The following is a 23,419-nucleotide window of genomic DNA, read 5'->3' on the forward strand; positions in this document are numbered from 1 at the left end:
AACAAAACCCAAGTAATCAAACACTAGGGCATCTAATGTTATCACCACATATCCAATTTCACTCCCTTGGTTCGTTAATCATAAACACAACCATAAATAATCAATATAGAAAGAGGAATTAGGAATCACAAACCAAGTTTATTGAATCATCAAAGATGGGGTTCCATTAGAACCCTAGTTAGAGGATTAGTTTCTCATAGCATTCAAATACATAGTAAGAGAATCAATAGTAGTCATTAATACGTACAAGAAAGAGAGAGAACCCCCTTTTTCCCAAGCTTCAAATGGCTGCCTCCAATTCTCTCCAAACCCTTGGCCACCAAAAGGTACAAGAAAACCATATTTTCTACTATACCCCCTAAAATCCTTGTGCCGTTTTTATCTAACAAGTTGATATCGTTTTGGACCGGACCCACTTGAATTTGGGGGTTTTTCGTGAAGTTGTGCGATCGAGATTCGCGATATTGGCAAAGTTAGTTCGATCGGGAACCAACTTCAATCGCTCGGAATTTGAAACTAACTTCATTTGAAACTTCATCAACATAGCCCGATCGTTCGGGGTTTGGCTATGGCAACAAAAACTTCCACTTATGTTCTCTTGTCCTCCATATATTTCATGCCTTTTTACCTGAGATTTGTAAATATTAACTAATTAAGCAATATCAATCCTCAATTAACTCAGAATGAGAGAAAAACTAATGTAATTGGTGCATAAAGATACGTATATTCTCGGCACATCACTTCTCGAAGTAATGTAGCTACCTAATATCAAGGTTGTAAAAACCAGATCGATTTATCAGTTTATAATTCAATAGTTCAATCGGAGTAGGATACCCATATATATCATCAGTCATCACAGATTCACAATACAACCCGAACTGATATTTGTCATATAACACGCACAAATCAAACAAGTATGGCTTCAAAGCCAGGAATCCTCACTGACTGGCCCTGGAAACCTCTCGGTACCTACAAGGTATTGTTTAATGTCATGCCTTAGTCATCGCAGCTCGTTTTAAGCTAAGCAGTTACTTCTTCTTCTTCTTTTGAAGAAAAAAAAAAAACCTATATTTTGAATTGAATTTTATTAATGAACGTTGTGTTTGTGAATTCTGTGTCCATTAAGTACATGATTGTGGCTCCATGGGTGGTGCACAGCACGTATTTGTTGATATTCAAGGAAGGGAATGAGAGAAGCCTTGCTTACTTCCTCATGCTCCCATTCATCCTGACGAGGTTGCTTCATGGCCACCTCTGGATCTTGCTTTCGCGTTATCGAAACGCCAGAGGAAACAATAGGATCGTCGACAGGGCAATCGAGTTCGATCAAATCGACAGAGAAAGCAGCTGGTAATTATACCAATTAACTTGTACTAATCTTCTTATATGTGTGTGTGTGTGTGTGTGTGAAGAATATATATGATAGAGATCAATATAATATATATTATTCTTTGTTATTTGATACACAGGGATGACCAGATACTGTTTACTGCGTTGCTGTATTATGTGGCTATGGGTTGGTTTGATATAGGTTGGCATATGCGTATATGGAGGTCTGATGGAGTGATAATCACAATGTTACTCCATGTGGGTCCTGTGGAATTCTTATACTACTGGCTTCACAGAGCATTGCACCACCATTATCTCTACTCTCGCTACCACTCTCACCACCATTCCTCCATTGTCACTCAGCCCATCACCTGTAAGCAACCAGATACACATATATATATATATATATATATACACACACACAAACCTAATTTCCACTTTTTTTTTTCCTTCTACTTTTACTTCAAAATCACTATGTGTTTGACAGTTTCGTATGAGTTTCTTGTCTTAATTTTTATTTTTTTTTGGGTGGTTGTCACTGTGACAGCGGTGATACATCCATTTGCAGAGATTATGGCCTACTTCCTACTGTTTTCAATACCAATATTTGGTGCAGTGTTGAATGGGACAGCATCCATGACCTCAGTTTGTGGTTATTTGTTATTCCTTGATTTCATGAACTATATGGGTCATTGTAATTTCGAGTTATTCCCAAAATGGCTCTTCTCCATTTTCCCTCCTATCAAATACCTCATCTACACTCCCTCGTAAGTAATCTCTTCACTATACTAATCATTTACGGCAATCTCAACATTTGGGATGGTTAGAACAAGAAACATTGATATTGGTAAGACTGCAGATTAATATATATTTGGTTGAACAGATTCCATTCCTTGCATCACACGCAATTTCGGACAAATTACTGTCTCTTCATGCCAATCTACGATTACATATACAATACCATGGACAAGTCTACGGATTCCGTATACCAAACATCTCTCCAGAGACCTCAAGACTCCCCAGATGTGGTTCACTTAACCCATCTGACCACACCAGCAAACACTTTTATATGGTCCTTGTGGCCACTCACCATATGGTCCAGGGCCTTGTCTTGGTTCTATGGCAATGGCTTTGTGGTCACACACAGGAATTGCTTCGAGAAAATTGTCTCGCAAACTTGGCTCATACCAACACATACCATACAGGTAACACACACATATAATGTGTATTTCCAACAAAGAAGTTTTGGCTGAAATGGTGAATTTGGTTGCTATAACTCATTGTGAATATTGTGAAAGGTTGCAAGTTCAACTCTCATGTCGAACAATTTCGTCATTAATTTCTTGCATGGGATCCATGGGACACTTTGTGTCGCCAGCCTAGCTGTACGGTGGACATGTTGGGTGTATTTCCATGCTATAATTTTTTTTTTTTTTTTGTAGTATTATGTTTCAAGGCAAAGAGAAGCGATAAATGAGTCAATTGAGGAAGCCATCGTAGAAGCGGAGGAAAGAGGGGTTAAGATTCTAAGTCTAGGTCTTCTCAACCAGGCAAGTTGTGTTCTTTCCAAATGAACAAAATTTTGAAGTTGTACAATGACCAACATTAATGTTTTTACAGGGGAAGGAGCTGAATAAATATGGAGAGATATACATACAAAAATACCCAAAACTGAAAACAAGAGTGGTAGATGGGAATAGCTTAGCTGTTGCTGTTGTTCTCAATAGCATTCCAAAAGGAACCACTCAAGTTCTTCTTCTTGGAGCCACCAGCCTCAACAAAGTTGCTTCTGCCCTTGCTCTTGCTCTATGCCAAAGCAGTATCCAGGTAAGGTTTTTTGTCCTCTGTTGTAGGCCCATCAAATCTTTGAACCCCATTGGGCCTACAATTATATTATCCCCAAGGCCAGGCCTTTTTTACACTTGTCATTTTTGGCCCATCAACATTTTACGAGGGGCCCATTTTCCGCTTAATGAAACTTAGTCCTCCGTCGTAGGCCGATGCAATCTTTGAGACCCATTGAGCTCCCGGCCACATCATTCTCTCTTGTTGCATATGTAGGAGTGACAAAACTTTATCTGATCTGTTCAACTTGGATTAAACTAAGTTTGGACATAAGTTATATGTCCGAACTCGGGTCCAAACACAAAAAATTTGTCCGATTTAAAACAGGGTTCGGGTTTAAACACATAAATCTTGTCCGGATCTTAACCCAGATTAGGCTATTATTCGATTATTTTTCCGGATTTAAACCAATCCAGGTTTGATCAATTAAGTACGTCTGAAATCCAATCCGGATTAGGGTCCGGACATGTAAATATTTCGTAAACCCGGAACCGATTTTTTTTTGCCACCCCTATGTATATATATATCCTGAAGGTCCAGTCCTTTTTGGGCCTACTGACTCCCATTGTGGGCCTAGAGAATTATGGGCCCATTTCTTGTTTTTGAATTGTAATCTTTGATTCCTTTTCAATTTGGAGGATCTTATTTGAGGTGCAGTCTTTGTTTTTTTTCTAATATGTACGTATTTATATACTCTTGACATGGTAGGTCTGCATGACACATGAAGACAAATATAAGAAGCTGATTAGGCTGCTTCATGACAACAAAAGAAGCAACAATTTGGTCCTCACAAGAGCTACTGATCAAAAGGTCTAATATATATCTTATCTGCACTATAAAATAATCCCCAATAATTAGTTATTGAATTATCCTCTCTTTTTTCTATTGATTTTAATAAGTAAAAATTGAATATTGTGACAGGTTTGGCTGATTGGGGATGGAGTAGCAGACAAAGAACAGCTCAAGGCACCTAAAGGAACATTATTCATTCCCTTATCACAATTTCCTCCAAAGAGTATGCGCCATGATTGCTTCTATCATCACACACCAGCAATGCTGGCTCCTAAATCTTTTCAGAACATCAACTCTTGTGAGGTGAGGTTTTATACAATAATTGACTACGTTTGAAATAATTGACTACGTTTGAAGTAACTGTCAAGGCTTTTTCTGGATTTAAGTACTATTGATGACGGCCCAGAAGAACAATACTGTGTAGGCTCACATTCAAAACGGATAATATTAGTTTATAGAGTTTGGGTAGATTCTCTAACGATAATTAATTAATTAATTTTGATGATATATGTTCAGAATTATTGGCTACCAAGAAGGGCAATGAGTGCATGGAGGGTAGCAGGAATAGTTCATGCACTGGAAAATTGGGGTGTACACGAAGTCGGTGACACCATGTTTAGCTCTCAAAGAGTTTGGCAAGCTAGTCTTCAACATGGGTTCCGTCCCCTGTCAATCACTACTACTTCTACTTGATTAATTACTTAATTAAATCCTTAATTAATTATTAGCCTAATCAATTAGTATCTAGAACATCCATGCATGTACGTACTAAATTATTAACAGCTTATGTTTGGCATTAATTCATATATATATATATATTCTACTTGTTTATCACTATACATATACTATAATAGTGACTTGATTTAGTGATGCACTTCTCATATTGCATTGAATTTGAGCGGTGATAACAAAAATGAACTTTTACTCTCTTGGAGTAAAAAAGACAGGTGACCAAACATTGATTTGGTCTGTTTCATTACCAACCAAATGTTGACCAAAATGTACTATGTACTTAATGAATAAATGATATAGCCTATTTTTCAAAAGGGTTGGTTATATTTTTTTCTTCAAAACAATGGGTTAATACAACTTTTGGTCACTGAAAGATTTTGGTGTTTAACTTTTTTAACATGGTCATCAAAAGGGCAAAAAGATACTTTTCGTCCCTCAATTATGGGGTGAATTTCATTTTTGTCCCTAAGCTTTTTTTTTTCTTCCATTTGCATCCCTCACCTATTGAAAAGTATCATTTTCGTCATTTCAAGTGAGATTTAGGTTGGAAAAAACCTGATCTGACGAACAATATGATGCCACGTAGGATTTTTCAATGGCCGGATTTATTCAAGGGATAAATATGGTACTTTCCCATAGTTGGGGGATGAAATAGGGAAAAAAAGAAGAAGCTAAGGGACGAAAATGAAACCCAACCAATAGTTGAGGGATGAAAAATATTCTTTTGCCTCATCGAAAGTGATTAAAATGAAACATATTACTACTTTTGATGATCATGTTGAAATATTTGAACATTCAATGACCAAAATGAAAAATCTAAATGTTCCGGTGACCAAAAATTATATTAGCCCCAAAACAAGCCTACTAATTTGTGGAGCCTCAATTATTGTTACCTTACTTTGCCTACATATGTATCATAGAGAAAAAAATCATATAGTATATATGTATGGGATAATTATTGATCAATTACTGCCTCCTCTCTCAATTTGGCATATGTGGGGGCATGTGGCTCCAAAATATAGGTTTACAAATGAAGCATTATTTGACAATCCTGTAAGTTTGGCTTACCTTTTCCTGCTACTTCAAACAATGATCAGTCTCTATTCTACCTCTTTAAAATATCCCATAAATTACAAGGATAGTTAAGATGTGATATTCCAAAAAAAAAGAAAGCTTTTTAAGGGGTTAAACACTTAAAACTCATAGCATTAAGGAATCAACTTATAGTATATTTAACTGGTCAGGAGTGAGTCTTTCACTCTAAATCTCAAGAATTTGCCGCATTTGTCTAGATAACTTATTTTCCGTTTTGCCGATTGATCTAGTCTCATACCCTGAACGCCCTCTTGGACGAACCTCTCTGTGATACCATTGATAAGATCCATGCTCATTCTACATCCAAAGATTAGCCTACTAGTAACGGATTTCAAAGTTACTTATAAATAATTCAGCATCATCACATCCAAAGGTGTTGTATTTATGATTGAAAAACAAATGCGTAACATTGGTGGATATATATCGCTGATGCGCATGTCAGAATTCTTAATATATATAATATAATTAAAGGCCCATCAAACTTAGGTTATAAGCTAAGTTACTTATAAATAATCAGCACCATCACATTCGACGGCCATTGGATTAATGGGACTCGAATAAAAGTACTTATTCTTTTTTCGAAAATATTAGTTTATTTGCAACATGGAAGCTAAAAAATTAAGGGACTTTTGGAGGCCGGTACACTAGATTATACTTAATTGTAAAAAAGTGCAATCACTAAAACATCCTTTTAAAAAAGTACACTGTGGATCATCTTTTACCAAAATAACCTCAAATTTGATTTTCTCTCTCTACGAATTGTGATACAATAGTGATACTTTTAAATAGAAGATCCAATTTAGTGTTCAATTTATATTTTTTGCTCATAAAATGATGATATAGATGTTAGAATGTAAATTTGATTGCATTACATGTCTTTCTGGTTCAATTATGTCATTTTAGTGGATTTTTGGTGTTGGTGATACTATAGTGATACATTTCTACAGCTGTAAATGTTTTTCCAAAATGAGCAAGAGATGTACAAACCAATAAAAGAAAACCAAGAAAGGAAAAGTAATTAGGAAGAAGAAGTATGCATATTGGTTCAATTGTATCATTTTAATGAATTTTTGGTGTTCGTGATACTATAGTGATACATCTCTGCACTTTTAAATGTTTTTCCAAAACGAACAAGAGAGGTAACCAAGAAAAGAAAATCAAGAAAGGAAAAATAATTAGGAAGATGAAGTATGCATACTAGTTTCATTGTATCATTTTAGTGGTTTTTTGGTGTTGGTGATACTATAGTGATACATCTCTGTAAAAAACGAACCAGAGTCCAGATCTGTAAAAAAACAAAGCACAACCCAGATTGAACAACGAAGCATAGTCCAAATCTGTCAAAAACGAAGCAGAGCAACTCAACGCAGTCCAGATTGAGCAACGACGAAGAAGGCGATGAAGAGAGGAGAAACTCGGCCAAAAGCGGAGAAGAAGGCAACGAAGAACAAATTCAGATCGAGAACCAGAAGAAGAAGAAGAAGAAGAAGAAGGAGAGAAAGAAGGACATAATTTTTAGTAGAGAAGAAGGAGAAAAAGAGATGACATACTTGAGTTAGATAGTTGGAGGGAGAAGAAGAAGAAGAAGAAGAAGAAGAAGAAGAAGGTTATTGTAGGTATAAACTAAAAAATATCTTAAGTCAGATGACCACATTACCCTTAAATTACACTTTTTTACAATTTTAAAAATGTTCATGACCTTTTTACAATTAAGTTGTTCAAAGTGCTCATACTCTCAATTGTTCAAAAAAATTAATGACATCTTACTATATATAATATATATATATATGTAGTATAATTAAAGGCCCAGCAAACTTAGGTTATAAATATAAAGCCGACCTACTTCTCTTGCTTCTTCTCTTTGTGGATATCTAAACATGAAAAACCAGATGGAGCTGATGGAGAAGATAGTAAAATCCATATTTGCCACAACTTTTATCACAATTATCGTCTTTGCCATCCGCCTCTTCACAAAACTCATTAATGTTCTTTGGAGCCGCGACCACCTCCCTTCTTTCACCTTCCACCGCCACAAACACCACGCTCCACCTCCCTACTGCACCGTGTGCCTCAACGAAGCAGCCGACGGTGATAGACTTCGAAAGCTCCCCAACTGCCACCATTGCTTCCACGTGGCGTGCATCGACGCATGGTTCAATGCCCACTCCACGTGTCCTCTCTGTAGACGTCCGGTTCCGGAACTTGTGATTCTCCGTCGGCGTCAAAGCAGACTCGAGCGTGGTCTAATCAATTACTCTTTTACTGTTTTGATTAACAGTTTAAGAAAATTAGGTAATTCTCTTGACTTTGACAATTAATTTTGGGCCTAAATTCATCAAGAAATATTTTTAATCAGCAACCTTTTTTTATTTTGATCTTCAAAATCAACTGATTATATTAGTTGCTACATTAATTTCCTTTTTCTTTTTGTTATGAGCATTTTCATACGGGTTGGGGTTACAATTTTTTTTAGCTTGAATTGGTTATAATATTCCCCAAAATCATATTAAATTATAGTTCAAAAGTGTTATTGAGTATTTTGGGTGCTCATAAAAAAAAAAAGTGATTTAACATGGTTTAAATGATGAATTGTAGCCGATTCTAATTAAAAGAATTATAGTTCCTTCCAACTCCGCGAGAACAAAAAGTATATTTAGAGATAAGAGAGTATCTAATTTTAAATATTTTCAAATTATGGAGAAAATAAATTATTTTTATGTAGCTAGCTAGTTGGAGGAGAACGTAAAATAAAAATTAAGTAGTTATCATGGGTTACACGTATCTTTATCTATGGGATTTCACTTTTAATACTTGTTTTTTAATTAATGGAAGTGTTGGGACGGCATGTTATTATTGTTAATATTCTTGAAACAAAAACTTAAAGACAATTAATTAAGTTAGGTCCCCTTAGGGTACATGATCAACCTAACTTCCATCCTTTACTTTTAATTCATTAGAGCAAAGCATAGATCTAGCTTTATGACTTATGCCACCTACTTAATTAAGAGATATATTGCATTTCAAAAGTTGCCGTGGATGCCTTTTTTGCATCGAAATTATTGTCAATTATAGGATATTTTTATGGGCATTCCAACTCTTCTTTCACGATTTTTATGACAAGAATACTTGTAGAGGTACTATAAAGCGGATAATACCTTTGAATGTAAAAATACATCCATGTGTATAAAGTAAATGTGCACTATATACAAATAAGTATGCGGAGCCACTACACATTGGTCTTTGACTCAACTTAATTACCCGATCGTTAAGTGGGAGATATCTGTGCGCACGGGCTTGACGGCTCGAGTTTAGGCTCATATTAGATGTTCAAAGACTAAATTTATATGATGTTGTTCTCAATTATTTTAAAAAAATGTACATGAAGCCCAATTTAAATAATAGGTGATATACTCGTTACATTCCCATCTCACATAGGAGAATTTCTGTATGTATATATATATATATGTATGTATATGTTTATTATTATTATTATTATTATTATTGAAGGGGAGAGAGTAGAAATAGCTAGCTGGACCGAAGTGTACGTAGGTGGTCTTGTTACAACAAATTAATTAAGGTGGAATAATTTGCAAAGGAAGAAACCCATGCTGGAGAGTTGCTTCCCACATTTCTTCAACCTTCAACATTGCTTGGCCACACTCGTTTACTCCCCATCCTTCTAAGGCATGCACTATTCCTGCTACACGCCAAGCACTCATAACCCTCCTTGCCAACCAATTCTGTGTATATATATATACATAAGCAACACAAACGACATTAGTTAATTACATATATAATCATTGTATTTACACAATATTTTTTTTGGTTATTAATTACCTCACAAGAGTCCATATTCTCTAATGATTTGGGAACAATCATTGCTGGGGTGGAGTGGTAGAAGCAATCTTTACGAACTTTCTTCGGAGGGAATTGCGAGTAAGGAATGAAAACTGTTCCCTTTGGTGCCTTAAGTTGTTCTGCCTTACTCAAACCATCTCCCACTAACCATATCTACCGATCGATAAATACTAAAATTAGGCGCGGAAAAGCGTGTAATTATACGTAAAAATGGATTAGATTAATATAAGAGAGATTCATCAATTCACCTTTTGAGCATAACTTGATGAGAAAACCAGATGTTCATGTTCATGTTCAGTGTTGTTGTTGATGATTAGCCTTGTTTTAAGCTTCTCATAGTCTTTCATAGTCACGGTGGCGACCTGATGAGACCCAATATATTAATTTTGGGCTTTAAAAGTAGATGGGCCCAATAAGGCCTAATCTTAGAGCCCAGAAATATTATACCTGAATTCCTCTTTGGCATAGAACATGAATAATAGCATAAGCAACCTTGGAGAGCCTGCCATTTAGAAGAACCTTTGTTGTTCCTTCTGGTATGGTATTCAGCACGACCACCGCGGCGAGGCTACTCCCATCAACTACCTTTACTTTCAGGTCTGGGTTTCTTTGCACATAAAGCTCTCCATTCTCATTCAAAACCTCCCCCTGTAAAACTTATTATGCATAAAAATCTCACTCTCATAAAGTCTTATGAAGTAATTGTACTTGGGCCTAAACATTATTGGGCCTAGACCTTTTGACGCTCATACATGGCTTAATTAAGAGCCCCTAATTATGGGCCAGAAACATTAACTTGCCTGGTTTAGAAGCCCAAGGCTTAGAACCTCAACACCTGTCTTATCTGCCTCTAGTATTGATTCTTCAATCATTTCATTGATAGCTCCTCTTCGTCTTTCCATGAAAAACTGAAATAATAATAATAATAATAATAATCACTATAATAGTTATAAAATATTTTTTAAAAAAAGCTTGAGATTCCAATTTATGACTCTCGTTTTACCCGATTCGTGGGTGGTGCACAGCACGTATTTGTTGATATTCAAGGAAGGGAATGAGAGAGGCCTTTCTTACTTCCTCATGCTCCCATTCCTCCTGACGAGGTTGCTTCATGGCCACCTCTGGATCTTGCTTTCGCGTTATCGTAACGCCACAGGAAACAATAGGATCGTCGACATGCAGGGCAATCGAGTTCGATCAAATCGACAGAGAAAGCAACTGGTAATTAATTATACCAATTAACTTCTACTAATCTTCTTATATATATATATATATATATATATCTGTGTGTGTGTGTGTGTGTGTGAAGAATATATATGATAGAGATCAATATAATATATATTATTCTTTGTTATTTGATACACAGGGATGACCAGATACTGTTTACTGCGTTGCTGTATTATGTGGCTATGGGTTAGTTTGATATAGGTTGGCATATGCGTATATGGAGGTCTGATGGAGTGATAATCACAATGTTACTCCATGTGGGTCCTGTGGAGTTCTTATACTACTGGCTTCACAAAACATTGCACCACCATTATCTCTACTCTCGCCACCACTCTCACCACCATTCCTCCATTGTCACTCAGTCCATCACCTGTAAGCAACCAGATACATATCTATACAAACCTAATTTCCACTTTTTTTTTTCCTTCTACTTTTACTTCAAAATCACTATGTGTTTGACAGTTTCGTATGAGTTTCTTGTCTTAATTTTTATTTTTTTTTGGGTGGTTGTCGCTGTGACAGCGGTGATACATCCATTTGCAGAGATTATGGCCTACTTCCTACTGTTTTCAATACCAATATTTGGTGCAGTGTTGAATGGGACTGTATCCATGACCTCATTTTGTGGTTATTTGTTATTCCTTGATTTCATGAACTATATGGGTCACTGTAATTTCGAGTTATTCCCAAAATACCTCATCTACACTCCCTCGTAAGTAATCTCTTCACTATACTAATCATTTAATTAATTACTTGCACTTGAAAATTCAAAAAAATAGTTAATTAATCGTGAATTAATATTTGAAAATGCTAAGGATTGTAGTGATTTTTGTCGAGATTATCCCAAATATTGAGATGGACGCACATGATCCATATCAAATTGTGTGCGGTCACATTTGGGATAGTTGAGGAAAAAAAACGTTGATATTTGTAAGACTGCTGATTAATATTTGGTTGGACATATTTCATTCCTTGCATCACACGCAATTTCGGACAAATTACTGTCTCTTCATGCCAATCTACGATTACGTATACAATACCATGGACAAGTCTACGGATTCCCTATACCAAACATCTCTCCAGAGACCTCAAGACTCCCCAAATGTGGTTCACTTAACCCATCTGACCACACCAGCAAACACTTTTATATGGTCATTGTGGCCACTCACCATATGGTCCAAGGCCTTGTCTTGGTTCTATGGCAATGGCTTTGTGGTCACACACAGGAATTGCTTCGAGAAAATTGTCTCGCAAACTTGGCTCATACCAACACATACCATACAGGTAACACACATATAATGTGTATTTCCAACAAAGAAGTTTTGGCCGAAATGGTGAATTTGACTGCAATAAATCATTGTGAATATTACGAAAGGTTGCAAGTTCAACTCCCATGTCCAACAATTTCGTCTTTAGTTTTTTGCATGGGCTCCATGGGACACTTTGTGTCGCCAACCTAGCTGTACGGTGGACATGTTGGATGTATTTCCATGCTATATATATATATATATATATATTTTTTTTTTTTGTAGTATTATGTTCCAAGGCAAAGAGAAGCCATAAATGAGTCAATTGAGGAAGCCATCGTACAAGCGGAGGAAAGAGGGGTTAAGATTCTAAGTCTATGTCTTCTCAACCAGGCAAGTTGTGTTCTTTCCAAATGAACAAAATTTTGAAGTTGTACAATGACCAACATTAATGTTTTTACAGGGGAAGGAGCTGAATAAATATGGAGAGATATACATACAAAAGTACCCAAAACTGAAAACAAGACTAGTAGATGGGACTAACTTAGCTGTTGCTGTTGTTCTCAGTAGCATTCCAAAAGGAACCACTCAAGTTCTTCTTCTTGGAGCCACCAGCCTCAACAAAGTTGCTTCTGCCCTTGCTCTTGCTCTCTGCCAAAGCAGTATCCAGGTAAGGTTTTTTGTCCTCTGTTGTAGGCCCATCAAATCTTTGAAGCCCATTGGGCCTACAGTTATATTATCCCCAAGGCCAGGCCTTTTTTACACTTGTCATTTTTGGCCCATCAACATTTTACAAGGGGCCCATTTTCCGCTTAATGAAACTTAGTCCTCCGTCGTAGGCCGATGCAATCTTTGAGGCCCATTGAGCTCCCAGTCACATCATTCTCTCTTGTTGTATATGTAGGAGTGACAAAACTATATCCGGTCTGAATGACTGAATTTGTTCGATTTGGATTAAACTAAGTTTGGACATAAGTTATACGTCCGAAACTCGGGTCCAAACACAAAAAATTTGTCCTATTTAAATCAGGATTCGGGTTTAAACACATAAATCTTGTCCAGATTTTAACCCAGATTAGGTTATTATTCGATTACTTGTCCGGATTTAAACCAATCCGGGTTTGGTCAATTAAGTACATCTGAAACCCAATCCGGGTTAGGGTTAGGATTAGGGTCCGGACATGTAAATATTTCGTAAACCCGGAACCGATTTTTTTTGCCACCCGTATGTATATATATATCCTGAAGGCCCAGTCATTTTTGGGCCTACGGACTCCCATTGTGGGCCTAGAGAATTATGGGCCCATTTCTTGTTTTTGAATTGTAATCTTTGATTCCTTGTCAATTTGGAGGATCTTATTTGAGGTCCAATCTTTGTTTTTTTTTTTTTTTTTTCTAATATGTCTGTATTTATATACTCTTTGCATGGTAGGTCTGCATGACACATGAAGACAAATATAAGAAGCTGATTAGGCTACTTCATGACAAGAAAAGAACCAACAATTTGGTCCTCACAAGAGCTACTGATCAAAAGGTCAAATATATATCTTATCTGCACTATAAAATAATCCCCAATAATTAGTTATTGAATTATCCTCTCTTTTTTCAATTGATTTTAATAAGTAAAAATTGAATATTGTGACAGGTTTGGCTGATTGGGGATGGAGTAGCAGACAAAGAACAGCTCAAGGCACCTAAAGGAACATTATTCATTCCCTTATCACAATTTCCTCCAAAGAGTATGCGCCATGATTGCTTCTATCATCACACACCAGCAATGCTGGCTCCTAAATCTTTTCAGAACATCAACTCCTGTGACGTGAGGTTTTATACAATAATTTACTACGTTTGAAGTAACTGTTACGACTTTTTCTGGACTTAAATACTATTTGATGACGGCTCAGAAGAACAATGTTGTGTGGGCTCACGTCCAAAACGGACAATATTAGTTTTGGAGATTGGGTAGATTCTCTAACTGTAATTAATTAATTAATTTTGATGATATATGTTCAGAATTATTGGCTACCAAGAAGGGCAATGAGTGCATGGAGGGTAGCAGGAATAGTTCATGCACTGGAAAATTGGGGTGTACACGAATTCGGTGACACCATGTTTAGCTCTCACAGAGTTTGGCAAGCTAGATTCAACTTGGGTTCCGTCCCCTGTCAATCACTACTACTTCTACTTGATTAATTACTTAATTAAATCCTTAATTAATTATTAGCCTAATCAATTAGTATCTAGAACATCCATGCATGTACGTACTAAATTATTAATAGCTTATGTTTGGCATTAATTCATATTTATATATTCTACTTGTTTATCACTAGACATATACTATAATAGTGACCTGATTTAGTGATGCACTTCTCATATTGCATTGAATTTGAGTGGTGATAACAAAAATGAACTTTTACACTCTTGGAGTAAAAAAGGCAGGTGACCAAACATTGATTTGGTCTGTTTCATTACCAACCAAATGTTGACCAAAATGTACTATGTACTAAATGAACAATGATATAGCCTATTTTTCAAAAGGGTTGGTTAGATTTGTTGGTCAAAACAGATGGGTTAATATAACTTTTGGTCACTGAAAGATTTTAGTGTTTAACTATTTTAACATGGTCACCAAAAGTGACTAAAATGAAACATATTACTATTTTTGATGACCATGTTGAAATATTTGAACATTTAATGACCAAAGTGAAAAATCTAAATCTTCTGGTGACCAAAAATTGTATTAACCCCAAAACAAGCCTACTAATTTGTGGAGCCCCAATTATGGTTACCTTACTTTGTCTACATATATATCATGGAGAAACAATATCATATATAGTATATATGTATTGAATAATTATTGATCAACTACTTCCACCTCTCAAAATTTGGCATATGTGGGCAAGGGGCTCCAAATTATGGGTTTAGAAGGGAAGCATTATTTGACAATCCTGTAAGTTTGGCTTACCTTTTCCTGCTACTTCAAACAATGATCAGTCTCTATTCTACCTCTTTAAAATATCCCATAGATTACAAGGATAGTTAAGATGTGATATTCCAAAAAAATATCATGCTCTTTAGGGGGTTAAACACTTAATTAAACTCATAGCATTAAGGAATCAACTTATAGTATACTGAGTCTTTCACTCTAAATCTCAGGAATTTACCGTAATTGTCTAGATAACTCATTTTCTGTTATGCCGATTAACCCAGTCTCATACCCCGAACGCCCTCTTGGATGAACCTCATTGTGAAACCATTGATAAGATCCATGCCCATTCTACATCAAAAGATTAGCCTACAAGTAAGGGATTTCGAAGTTACTTATAAATAATTCCACACCATCACATCCAAAGGTGTTGTATTTATGATTGAAAAATAAATGCGTAACGTTGGTGCATATATATAATTGATGCGCATGTGAGAATTCTTAATATATATAATATAATTAAATGCCCATCAAACTTAGGTTATAATCTAAGTTACTTATAAATAATCTAGCACCATCACATTCGATGGCCAGTGGATTAATTGGACTCGAATAAAAGTACCTTTTTTTTTCGAAAATATTAGTTTATTTGTAACATGGAAGCTAAAAAGTTAATAACATCTTACTCTATATATATATAATATATATATATATATATATATGTAGTATAATTAAAGGCCATCAAACTTATGTTATAAATATAAAGCCTACTTCTCTTGCTTCTTTCTCTTTGTGGGGATATCTAAACATGAAAAACCAGATGGAGTTGATGGAGAAGATAGTAAAATCCATATTTGCCACAACTTTCATCACAATTATCATCTTTGCCATCCGCCTCTTCACAAAACTCATTAATGTTCTTTGGAGCGGCGACCACCTCCCTTCATTCACCTTCCACCACCACAAACACCACGCTCCGCCTCCCTATTGCACCGTGTGCCTCCACGACGCAGCCGACGGTGATAGACTTCGAAAGCTCCCCAACTGCCACCATTGCTTCCACGTGGCGTGCATCGACGCATGGTTCAATGCCCACTCCACATGTCCTCTCTGTAGACGTCCGGTTCCGGAACTTGTGATTCTCCGTCGGCGTCAAAGCAGACTCGAGCGTGGTCTAATTAATTACTCTTTTACTGTTTTGATTAACGGTTTAAGAAAATTAGGTAACTCTCTTGACTTTGACAATTAATTTTGGGCCTAAATTCATCAAGAAATATTTTTAATCAGCAGCCTTTTTTTATTTCGATCTTCAAAATCAACTGATTTTATTAGTTGCTACATTAATTTCCTTTTTCTTTTTATTATGAGCATTTTCGTACGGGATGGGGTTACAATTTCTATAGCTCGAATTGGTTATAATATTCCCCAAAATCATATTAAATTATAGTTTAAATGTGTTATTGAGCATTTTGGGTGTTCATAATATTAAAATATAATAAATTTTGAAAAAAGAGTGCTAAAACTTAAATCCTAATTCTTAAATTTTAATATGTTAATTACAGAAAAAACCATGATTTCACATGGTTTAAATGAAGAATTGTAGCCGATTCTAATTAAACGAATTATAGTTCCTTCCAACTCCGCGAAAACAAAAGGTATATTTAGAGATAAAAGAGTATCTAATTTTAAATATTTTCAAATTATGGAGAAAATAAATTATTTTTATGTAGCTAGTTGGAGGAGAACGTAAAATAAAAATTAAGTAGTGATCATGGGTTACACGTATCTTTATCTATGGGATTTCACTTTTAATACTTGTTTTTTAGTTAATGGAAGTGTTGGGACGGCATGTTATTATTGTTAATATTCTTGAAACAAAAACTTAAAGACAATTAATTAAGTTAGGTCCCCTTAGGGTACATGATCAACCTAACTTCCATCCTTTACTTTTAATTCATTAGAGCAAAGCATAGATCTAGCTTTATGACTTATGCCACCTACTTAATTAAGAGATATATTGCATTTCAAAAGTTGGTGTGGATGCCTTTTTTGCATCGAAATTATTGTCAATTATAGGATATTTTTATGGGCATTCCAACTCTTCTTTCACGATTTTTATGACAAGAATGCTCGTAGAGGTACTCTAAATCGGATAATACCTTTGGATGTAAAAACGCATCCATGTGTATGAAGCATATGTGCACTATATATATACAAATAAATATGCGAAGTCACTACACATTGGTCTTTGAGTCAACTTACCCGATCATTAAGTGTGAGATATCTATGCACACGAGACTGACGACCCGAGTTTAGGCCCATATTGAATGTTCAAAGGCTCAACTTATATGACGTTATTCTTGATTATTTTAAAAAAATTGTACGTGAAACCCAATTTAATTAATAGTTGATATATTCGTTACATTCCCATCTCACATAGGAGAATTTATATATATATATATATATGTATATATGTTTATTATTATTATTATTATTATTGAAGGGAAGAGAGTAGAAATAGCTAGCTGGACCGAAGTGTACGTAGGTGGTCTTGTTACAACAAATTAATTAAGGTGGAATAATTTGCAAAGGAAGAAACCCATGCTGGAGAGTTGCTTCCCAAATTTCTTCAACCTTCAACATTGCTTGGCCACACTCGTTTACTCCCCATCCTTCTAAGGCATGCACTATTCCTGCTACACGCCAAGCACTCATAACCCTCCTTGCCAACCAATTCTGTGTATATATATATACATAAGCAACACAAACGACATTAGTTAATTACATATATAATTACTGTATTTACACCTTTTTTTCTGGTTATTAATTACCTCACAAGAGTCCATATTCTCTAATGATTTGGGAACAATCATTGCTGGGGTGGAGTGGTAGAAGCAATCTTTACGAACTTTCTTCGGAGGGAATTGCGAGTAAGGAATGAAAACTGTTCCCTTTGGTGCCTTAAGTTGTTCTGCCTTACTCAAACCATCTCCCACTAACCATATCTACCGATCGATAAATACTAAAATTAGGAGAGGAAAAACGCGTAATTATACGCGAAAATGGATTAGATTAATATAATAGAGATTCATCAATTCACCTTTTGAGCATAACTTGATGAGAAAACCAGATGTTCATGTTCAGTGTTATCGTTGATGATTAGCCTTGGTTTAAGCTTCTCATAGTCTTTCATACTCACGATGGCAACCTGAAGAGGCCCAATATATTAATTTTGGGTTTAAAAAGAAGATGGGCCAATCTTAGAGCCCAAAAATATTATACCTGAATTCCTCTTTGGCATAGAGCATGAACAATAGCAAAAGCAACCTTGGAGAGTCTGCCATTTAGAAGAACCTGTGTTGTTCCTTCTGGTATGGTATTCAGCACGACCGCGGCGGCAAGGCTACTCCCATCAACCACCTTTACTTTCAGGTCTGGGTTTCTTTGCACATAAAGCTCTCCATTCTCATTCAAATCCTCCCCCTGTAAAACTTATTATGCATAAAAATCTCACTCTCATCAAGTCTTATGAAGTAATTAAGAGCCCTTAATTATGGGCCAGAAACATTAACTTGCCTGGTTTAGAAGCCCAAGGCTTAGAACCTCAACACCTCTCTTATCTGCCTCTAGTATTGATTCTTCAATCATTTCATTGATAGCTCCTCTTTGTCTTTCCATGAAAAACTGAAAAATAAAATAAAATAAGAATCACTATAATAGTTATAAAATATTTTAAAGAAAATGCTTGAGATCCAATTTATGATACTCATTTTCCCTGATTCATGTCCTAGCTATATGTGAATTTACATTCAACAACTATCGTTATATAGTGCTGATGGTAAAATGTGAATCATAAATTGGGAGTCTATAGCATTGCTCGAGAATATATGGTAGTACTCTAGTCTTACTAGATATTTACCTGAATAGTGTATCTGGGGACCACCCAAGATTGCAAGTTGAGATTCTTGAAGGTGTTCCTCTCAAGAACAAAAGTCCCGTCCAAGAAGTGAGTGAGTAGTGCGAACCAACAAGTGATGGGCCAGAGAATCCAGGAATACCAAGTTTGAACCGAATGGGCCGGGTTTGAGGCCAGTGAAGCAAACCCAATACGAAGATGATAGATGGAGTGTGGTGTGGTTAGATGGGTTAAGTGGACCACATTAGGCGTGTCTTGTTGTCGTTCAAGTGAAGCTTCATAGAGATTATCCGTAGACTTGTCCATGGTGTTGTATATGTAATCATAAAAGGGCATGAAAAGAGAGTAATTTGTGCGAAACTGGGTGTGATGTAGCGAGTGAAACCTGCGCGCAACAAAAATTGGAAAATTTTAAAATAAAATCACATGTTACTTGCCTTATTTATAGTATCTAATATGATATTTAAAGGTAAAATTGTATGAACTCGGTAAATCTTGAGTTTGGTTCTCATGTGCTGGGTTTTGTACCAACTCATATTGTTATCAGGTGAGAAACTTCTATACGGGCTAACATGACAGTCAGAATTTAGGTTTAAACCGGATATGCAAACTCCAAAAGGTAAATTTGTCTCATGTCATTTTTGTTCACCCAAAAAAGAGACATTTACATCTAAATTAATTGCAACAAGTACATTCATAATTCTCTCTAGTCAAGGTAGGTGATGATAGTAGTCTTGGATTATTTAGTCAAAAAATTCCATAATTAATTGCCTGCAAAGGTTTGATGTATTAACATAATAACATGTATAGATAAATTCATTTCTTTAACATCAACAAACACTTTTTCTTAGAAAAAATGAACCACGTGCCGTAGTAATTTTACAATTAATCGTGCTTCTGCGAGAGCACTATTATGATAGACATCCTCCTTGGCAGGCGAAGTCCTGAGGGCCCGATATATCCCTCATGGGAAGGCAAAGCCGTGTCAAGCCAGATGTATTTCCAGGAACCCAACAACCCAAAGCGGATAATATTATTGATGTGTATGAGTTGAAAATTCTGATAGGATTTGAGTTAGCCCAATTATAATGAATATCTTGGTGAGAATTTTAATAGTTTAGTACTACGTAGGAGAGGAGTATATATATATATATATATATATATATATATGTACATATAGTCATTAGTCATATGTGGTCATGTGATGTGGACCATGTGGTCCTAAAACCACGTGCACAATTAATAATATAATGAGTTAAAAGAGACAAGACAGAGAGGATATACATGACAGAATATATAGAGTACTTACGAAGGGGTGTAGGTGAGATACTTGAGTGGAGGGAATATAGAGAAAAGCCAAGTTGGGATGAGTTGGAAGTTGCAGTGACCCATGTTGTTCATGAAATCAATGTAGGAGATGTAACCAGCGAATGATACAATTGAAGCAGTCTCTGTTACTACTGTTGTGTACAATGGTATTGCGAACAGCATGAAATACGCTATATGCTCTCCAAACGGATGTATCACGGCTGCATAATGTAGGTCGGATTGATAATAACCCAACCGAGTTACATATAAACAAAGATTCAGTTCATATATATCACACAACGCCAACACGTTTTCTTGGCCTAAGAAAATGTGTCTGCTATATATATACTTACAGGTGATTGGCTCGGTGACAATGGAGGAATGGTGATGTGAATGGTAGCGAGAGTAGAGAAAATGGTGATGAAGCAATCTGTGAAGCCAATAGTAGAGGAACTCAGCTGGACCCATATGAAGCAAAACTGTGATTATCACACCACTTGTTCTCCAAATTGGAAGGTGAGATGCTTGTTCAATTGTCTTGTGACCTATGTAGAATATAACCCCATTGAACAATATCTGATCATCCCTGCACCAACATATACATACATATACATATATATATGATCATCAATTAATTGAAATATATATATAAATGAAGTAGCTAACTAGGGTGATTAAATGAATATATGACCAATTTCTTTCTCTATCAACTTGATCGAAACCGATGCCCTTGTCGAGGATCCTGTTATTGCCTATGGCAGTTCGATGACGAGAAAGAGAGATCCAGATCTGGTTATGAAGCATCCTTGTTAGGAGAAATGGGAGTATGAGCAAGTAACCCAGGTCTCTTTCACCTTCTTCCTTCACTGTGAAGGAATATATGCTGTGTATTGCCCACGGTGCCAATATCAAGTACTTTCAACACCAAACATTCAAATTAATTAGTATATATAAAAGCTAGCATTGGATATAAATACCATGATATATATATCTCTCTCTATAATATAAGAAAAACAAGTATATATATATGTGTGTGTGTGTGTGTGTATACCTTAAAGTTCCCAAGAGGTTTCCATGGCCAATCAGTGAGGATTCCTGGGTTGGAAGCCATAGCAAGCTACCTTAATTCACTTGCTCTGTCTTACTTACATGCATAAAATATTCTCTTCTCATGTAAGACTTAGAGCTGCGAAGGCTACATATATATACACACACACACATGCATGGCATTATAATAATAATAACTATTATAATGGAAAATGATAATATGTGTCATTAAGGTATTAGATAAGGATGAAAAATGTGCATCGAAATTTGAAAAAGATATATATTTTAAATTTAAAAAATTAAGTGAAAGAGTGTTCATCATATATGACATTGTGGTTTGGTGTAATGAATCCTTAACAATTGTTCCTAGAACACACGTTATCAATACCCTATTACTCTATTGTCAACGGAGAAGATATTTGAATTTGAAATCTTATCGTGATTCAAGTTCTAACAAGAGTAGATATCATTTAGCCAAGTGTTCCTTTCGTTGATTGCTTTTTTCTTGCAATCGGAGCTTCCCAACCTCCTAACTAACTAGTCTAGCATTAATGGAAAGCCTACCCCATACAATTATTATTTTTTGAGTTTTGACACTTTTAATAACTCTATTAATTGTCATCATAAGTGAATTCTCTACTCTTAAAAAGTGTAAGAAATATTTTTATTTTATATCCAACGATCCAGAATTATTATGCACTTTTTATGTTGAATTTGATTTTTGTTTCCAACAAAAAATATATCATTGAGTTCATAAAAAAAATTAAAATTTCTAAATTTTAACAAAAATATTTTGAATACTAAAGTTAAGACCTCACTTTAATACCTCATTTTAGGACATCACTATAAAACCTCATTTTAGAACATCACACACATATGTCAATATATCGCCAAGTGTTCCCATTGTTGATTGATTATTTATTGCATTCAAAGCACTTTGATTGCAATCGGAGCTTCCCAACCTCCTAACTAACTAGGCAATCTACCAAATTTAAAACTCAAAACTCCATATATCTTGGCGATTAATTCACATCTGATACTTTTGGCTTTCCGACAAGTCATGCATATATATAAAATTTGTGTTGTTTGTTTTTAACCACTTGGGTGATAACTTAATTGGTGAATCTTTCAACTGCAAAATTGTATGAACTCAGAAGGTTCTGAATTCGATTATTAATGGGAGGAATATATACCCTTGTGGTAACCCGGTGAGTTTTGACCCAACTTACTCTGTCGTTATGTGAGAAACTTCTACGCGCATGCGCGGACTGTCAATTTAGGTCCAAATCAATGTTTAAAGGGCAAACTTGTATGATGTTATACTCGGTTATCAAAAATAAACGTTATTCAAGAAATATTTTCCCCATGCATTTTATATTTATGGTGATCAGTTAAAATTATTAATGTATATATAATGTCTTGCAACCGAAACAGTTGAGAATAATTTTGAAAAGGACTGATACCTAAAATACTAAAGGAATATACAATTTATTAAGTGCATCAATTAATTAATAATTATAAAGTTTGCTTATTTTAATAACCAATTACGTATTAAGAAAATATTACTTTAGCGGTTTGTCTTAGTGCCAATAATGATAAATATATGTACTTGGAAAATTAATGAACACTGGTGAGTAATTGTACTGTTGATGGCATTTGTGAATGCTCCGGTTTGTTCCACGTTAGCCCATTTCGTGCAGTTCAAAAAGTTGTTAGATATTTAAGTTGATTGGCAACCTTCTTTGTATTTTTTCTTTTGGCAAGACCCACCAAACCAGCCACCAAATCGAAGTCATCCAATTAGCTACATTTTGCATCTCTATTATATGTTTGGGAATGCTACAGAGGTCCATTTAGACACTGTGTCCTTTTGGGAGTGTGTTGACCTCCTACAATGATGTGACACGAGTTTCGAAATTGTGGTTAAATGAGGTGAATTGAGATGACAGAAAGTGTTTGACGAGTCGTTATGAAAAATATTATGACGAGATGAGGGTAAAATTTGATATTTTCCATTGATATCAATTAATTTTTGTAAAAATATAAATAAAATAATAAATTGATTAAATAGGCGAGCCGACTTAGTCCAAAAGCATA

General features: G+C 35.5%; 3 protein-coding genes and 1 pseudogene across 3 annotated transcripts; 2 read left to right on the forward strand and 2 right to left on the reverse strand.

Moving 5' to 3' along the window:
* The first annotated feature begins 916 nt into the window (after window positions 1-916).
* Window positions 917-4,659, forward strand: LOC119983062 (very-long-chain aldehyde decarbonylase CER1-like). Its single transcript, XM_038826721.1, has 10 exons — window positions 917-976; window positions 1,127-1,350; window positions 1,470-1,702; window positions 1,877-2,096; window positions 2,213-2,534; window positions 2,772-2,879; window positions 2,950-3,156; window positions 3,883-3,984; window positions 4,096-4,269; window positions 4,483-4,659. Exons 1-10 carry the CDS (start codon window positions 917-919, stop codon window positions 4,657-4,659), a joined length of 1,827 nt encoding a protein of 608 aa, XP_038682649.1.
* A 3,820-nt stretch (window positions 4,660-8,479) lies between these two features.
* Window positions 8,480-10,523, reverse strand: LOC119982683 (very-long-chain aldehyde decarbonylase CER1-like). The gene is made up of 5 exons (XM_038826170.1): window positions 10,452-10,523; window positions 10,099-10,299; window positions 9,900-10,013; window positions 9,631-9,804; window positions 8,480-9,533 (listed from the first exon to the last, which is right to left on the reverse strand). Exons 1-5 carry the CDS (start codon window positions 10,521-10,523, stop codon window positions 9,366-9,368), a joined length of 729 nt encoding a protein of 242 aa, XP_038682098.1. The 3' UTR covers window positions 8,480-9,365.
* Window positions 10,524-10,638: 115 nt separating this feature from the next.
* LOC119982684 lies at window positions 10,639-14,318 on the forward strand (annotated as a pseudogene).
* A 3,244-nt stretch (window positions 14,319-17,562) lies between these two features.
* On the reverse strand, window positions 17,563-21,429 carry LOC119982248 (very-long-chain aldehyde decarbonylase CER1-like). The gene is made up of 10 exons (XM_038825534.1): window positions 21,327-21,429; window positions 20,967-21,190; window positions 20,629-20,861; window positions 20,277-20,496; window positions 18,971-19,352; window positions 18,628-18,735; window positions 18,334-18,534; window positions 18,152-18,259; window positions 17,883-18,056; window positions 17,563-17,787 (listed from the first exon to the last, which is right to left on the reverse strand). The coding sequence occupies exons 1-10, from the start codon at window positions 21,384-21,386 to the stop codon at window positions 17,620-17,622; spliced, it is 1,878 nt and encodes a 625-aa protein (XP_038681462.1). The 5' UTR covers window positions 21,387-21,429; the 3' UTR covers window positions 17,563-17,619.
* Window positions 21,430-23,419: the final 1,990 nt, after the last annotated feature.

Source organism: Tripterygium wilfordii, chromosome 17, assembly GCF_013401445.1.
Source record: "Tripterygium wilfordii isolate XIE 37 chromosome 17, ASM1340144v1, whole genome shotgun sequence".
NCBI classification, from domain to species: domain Eukaryota; kingdom Viridiplantae; phylum Streptophyta; class Magnoliopsida; order Celastrales; family Celastraceae; genus Tripterygium; species Tripterygium wilfordii.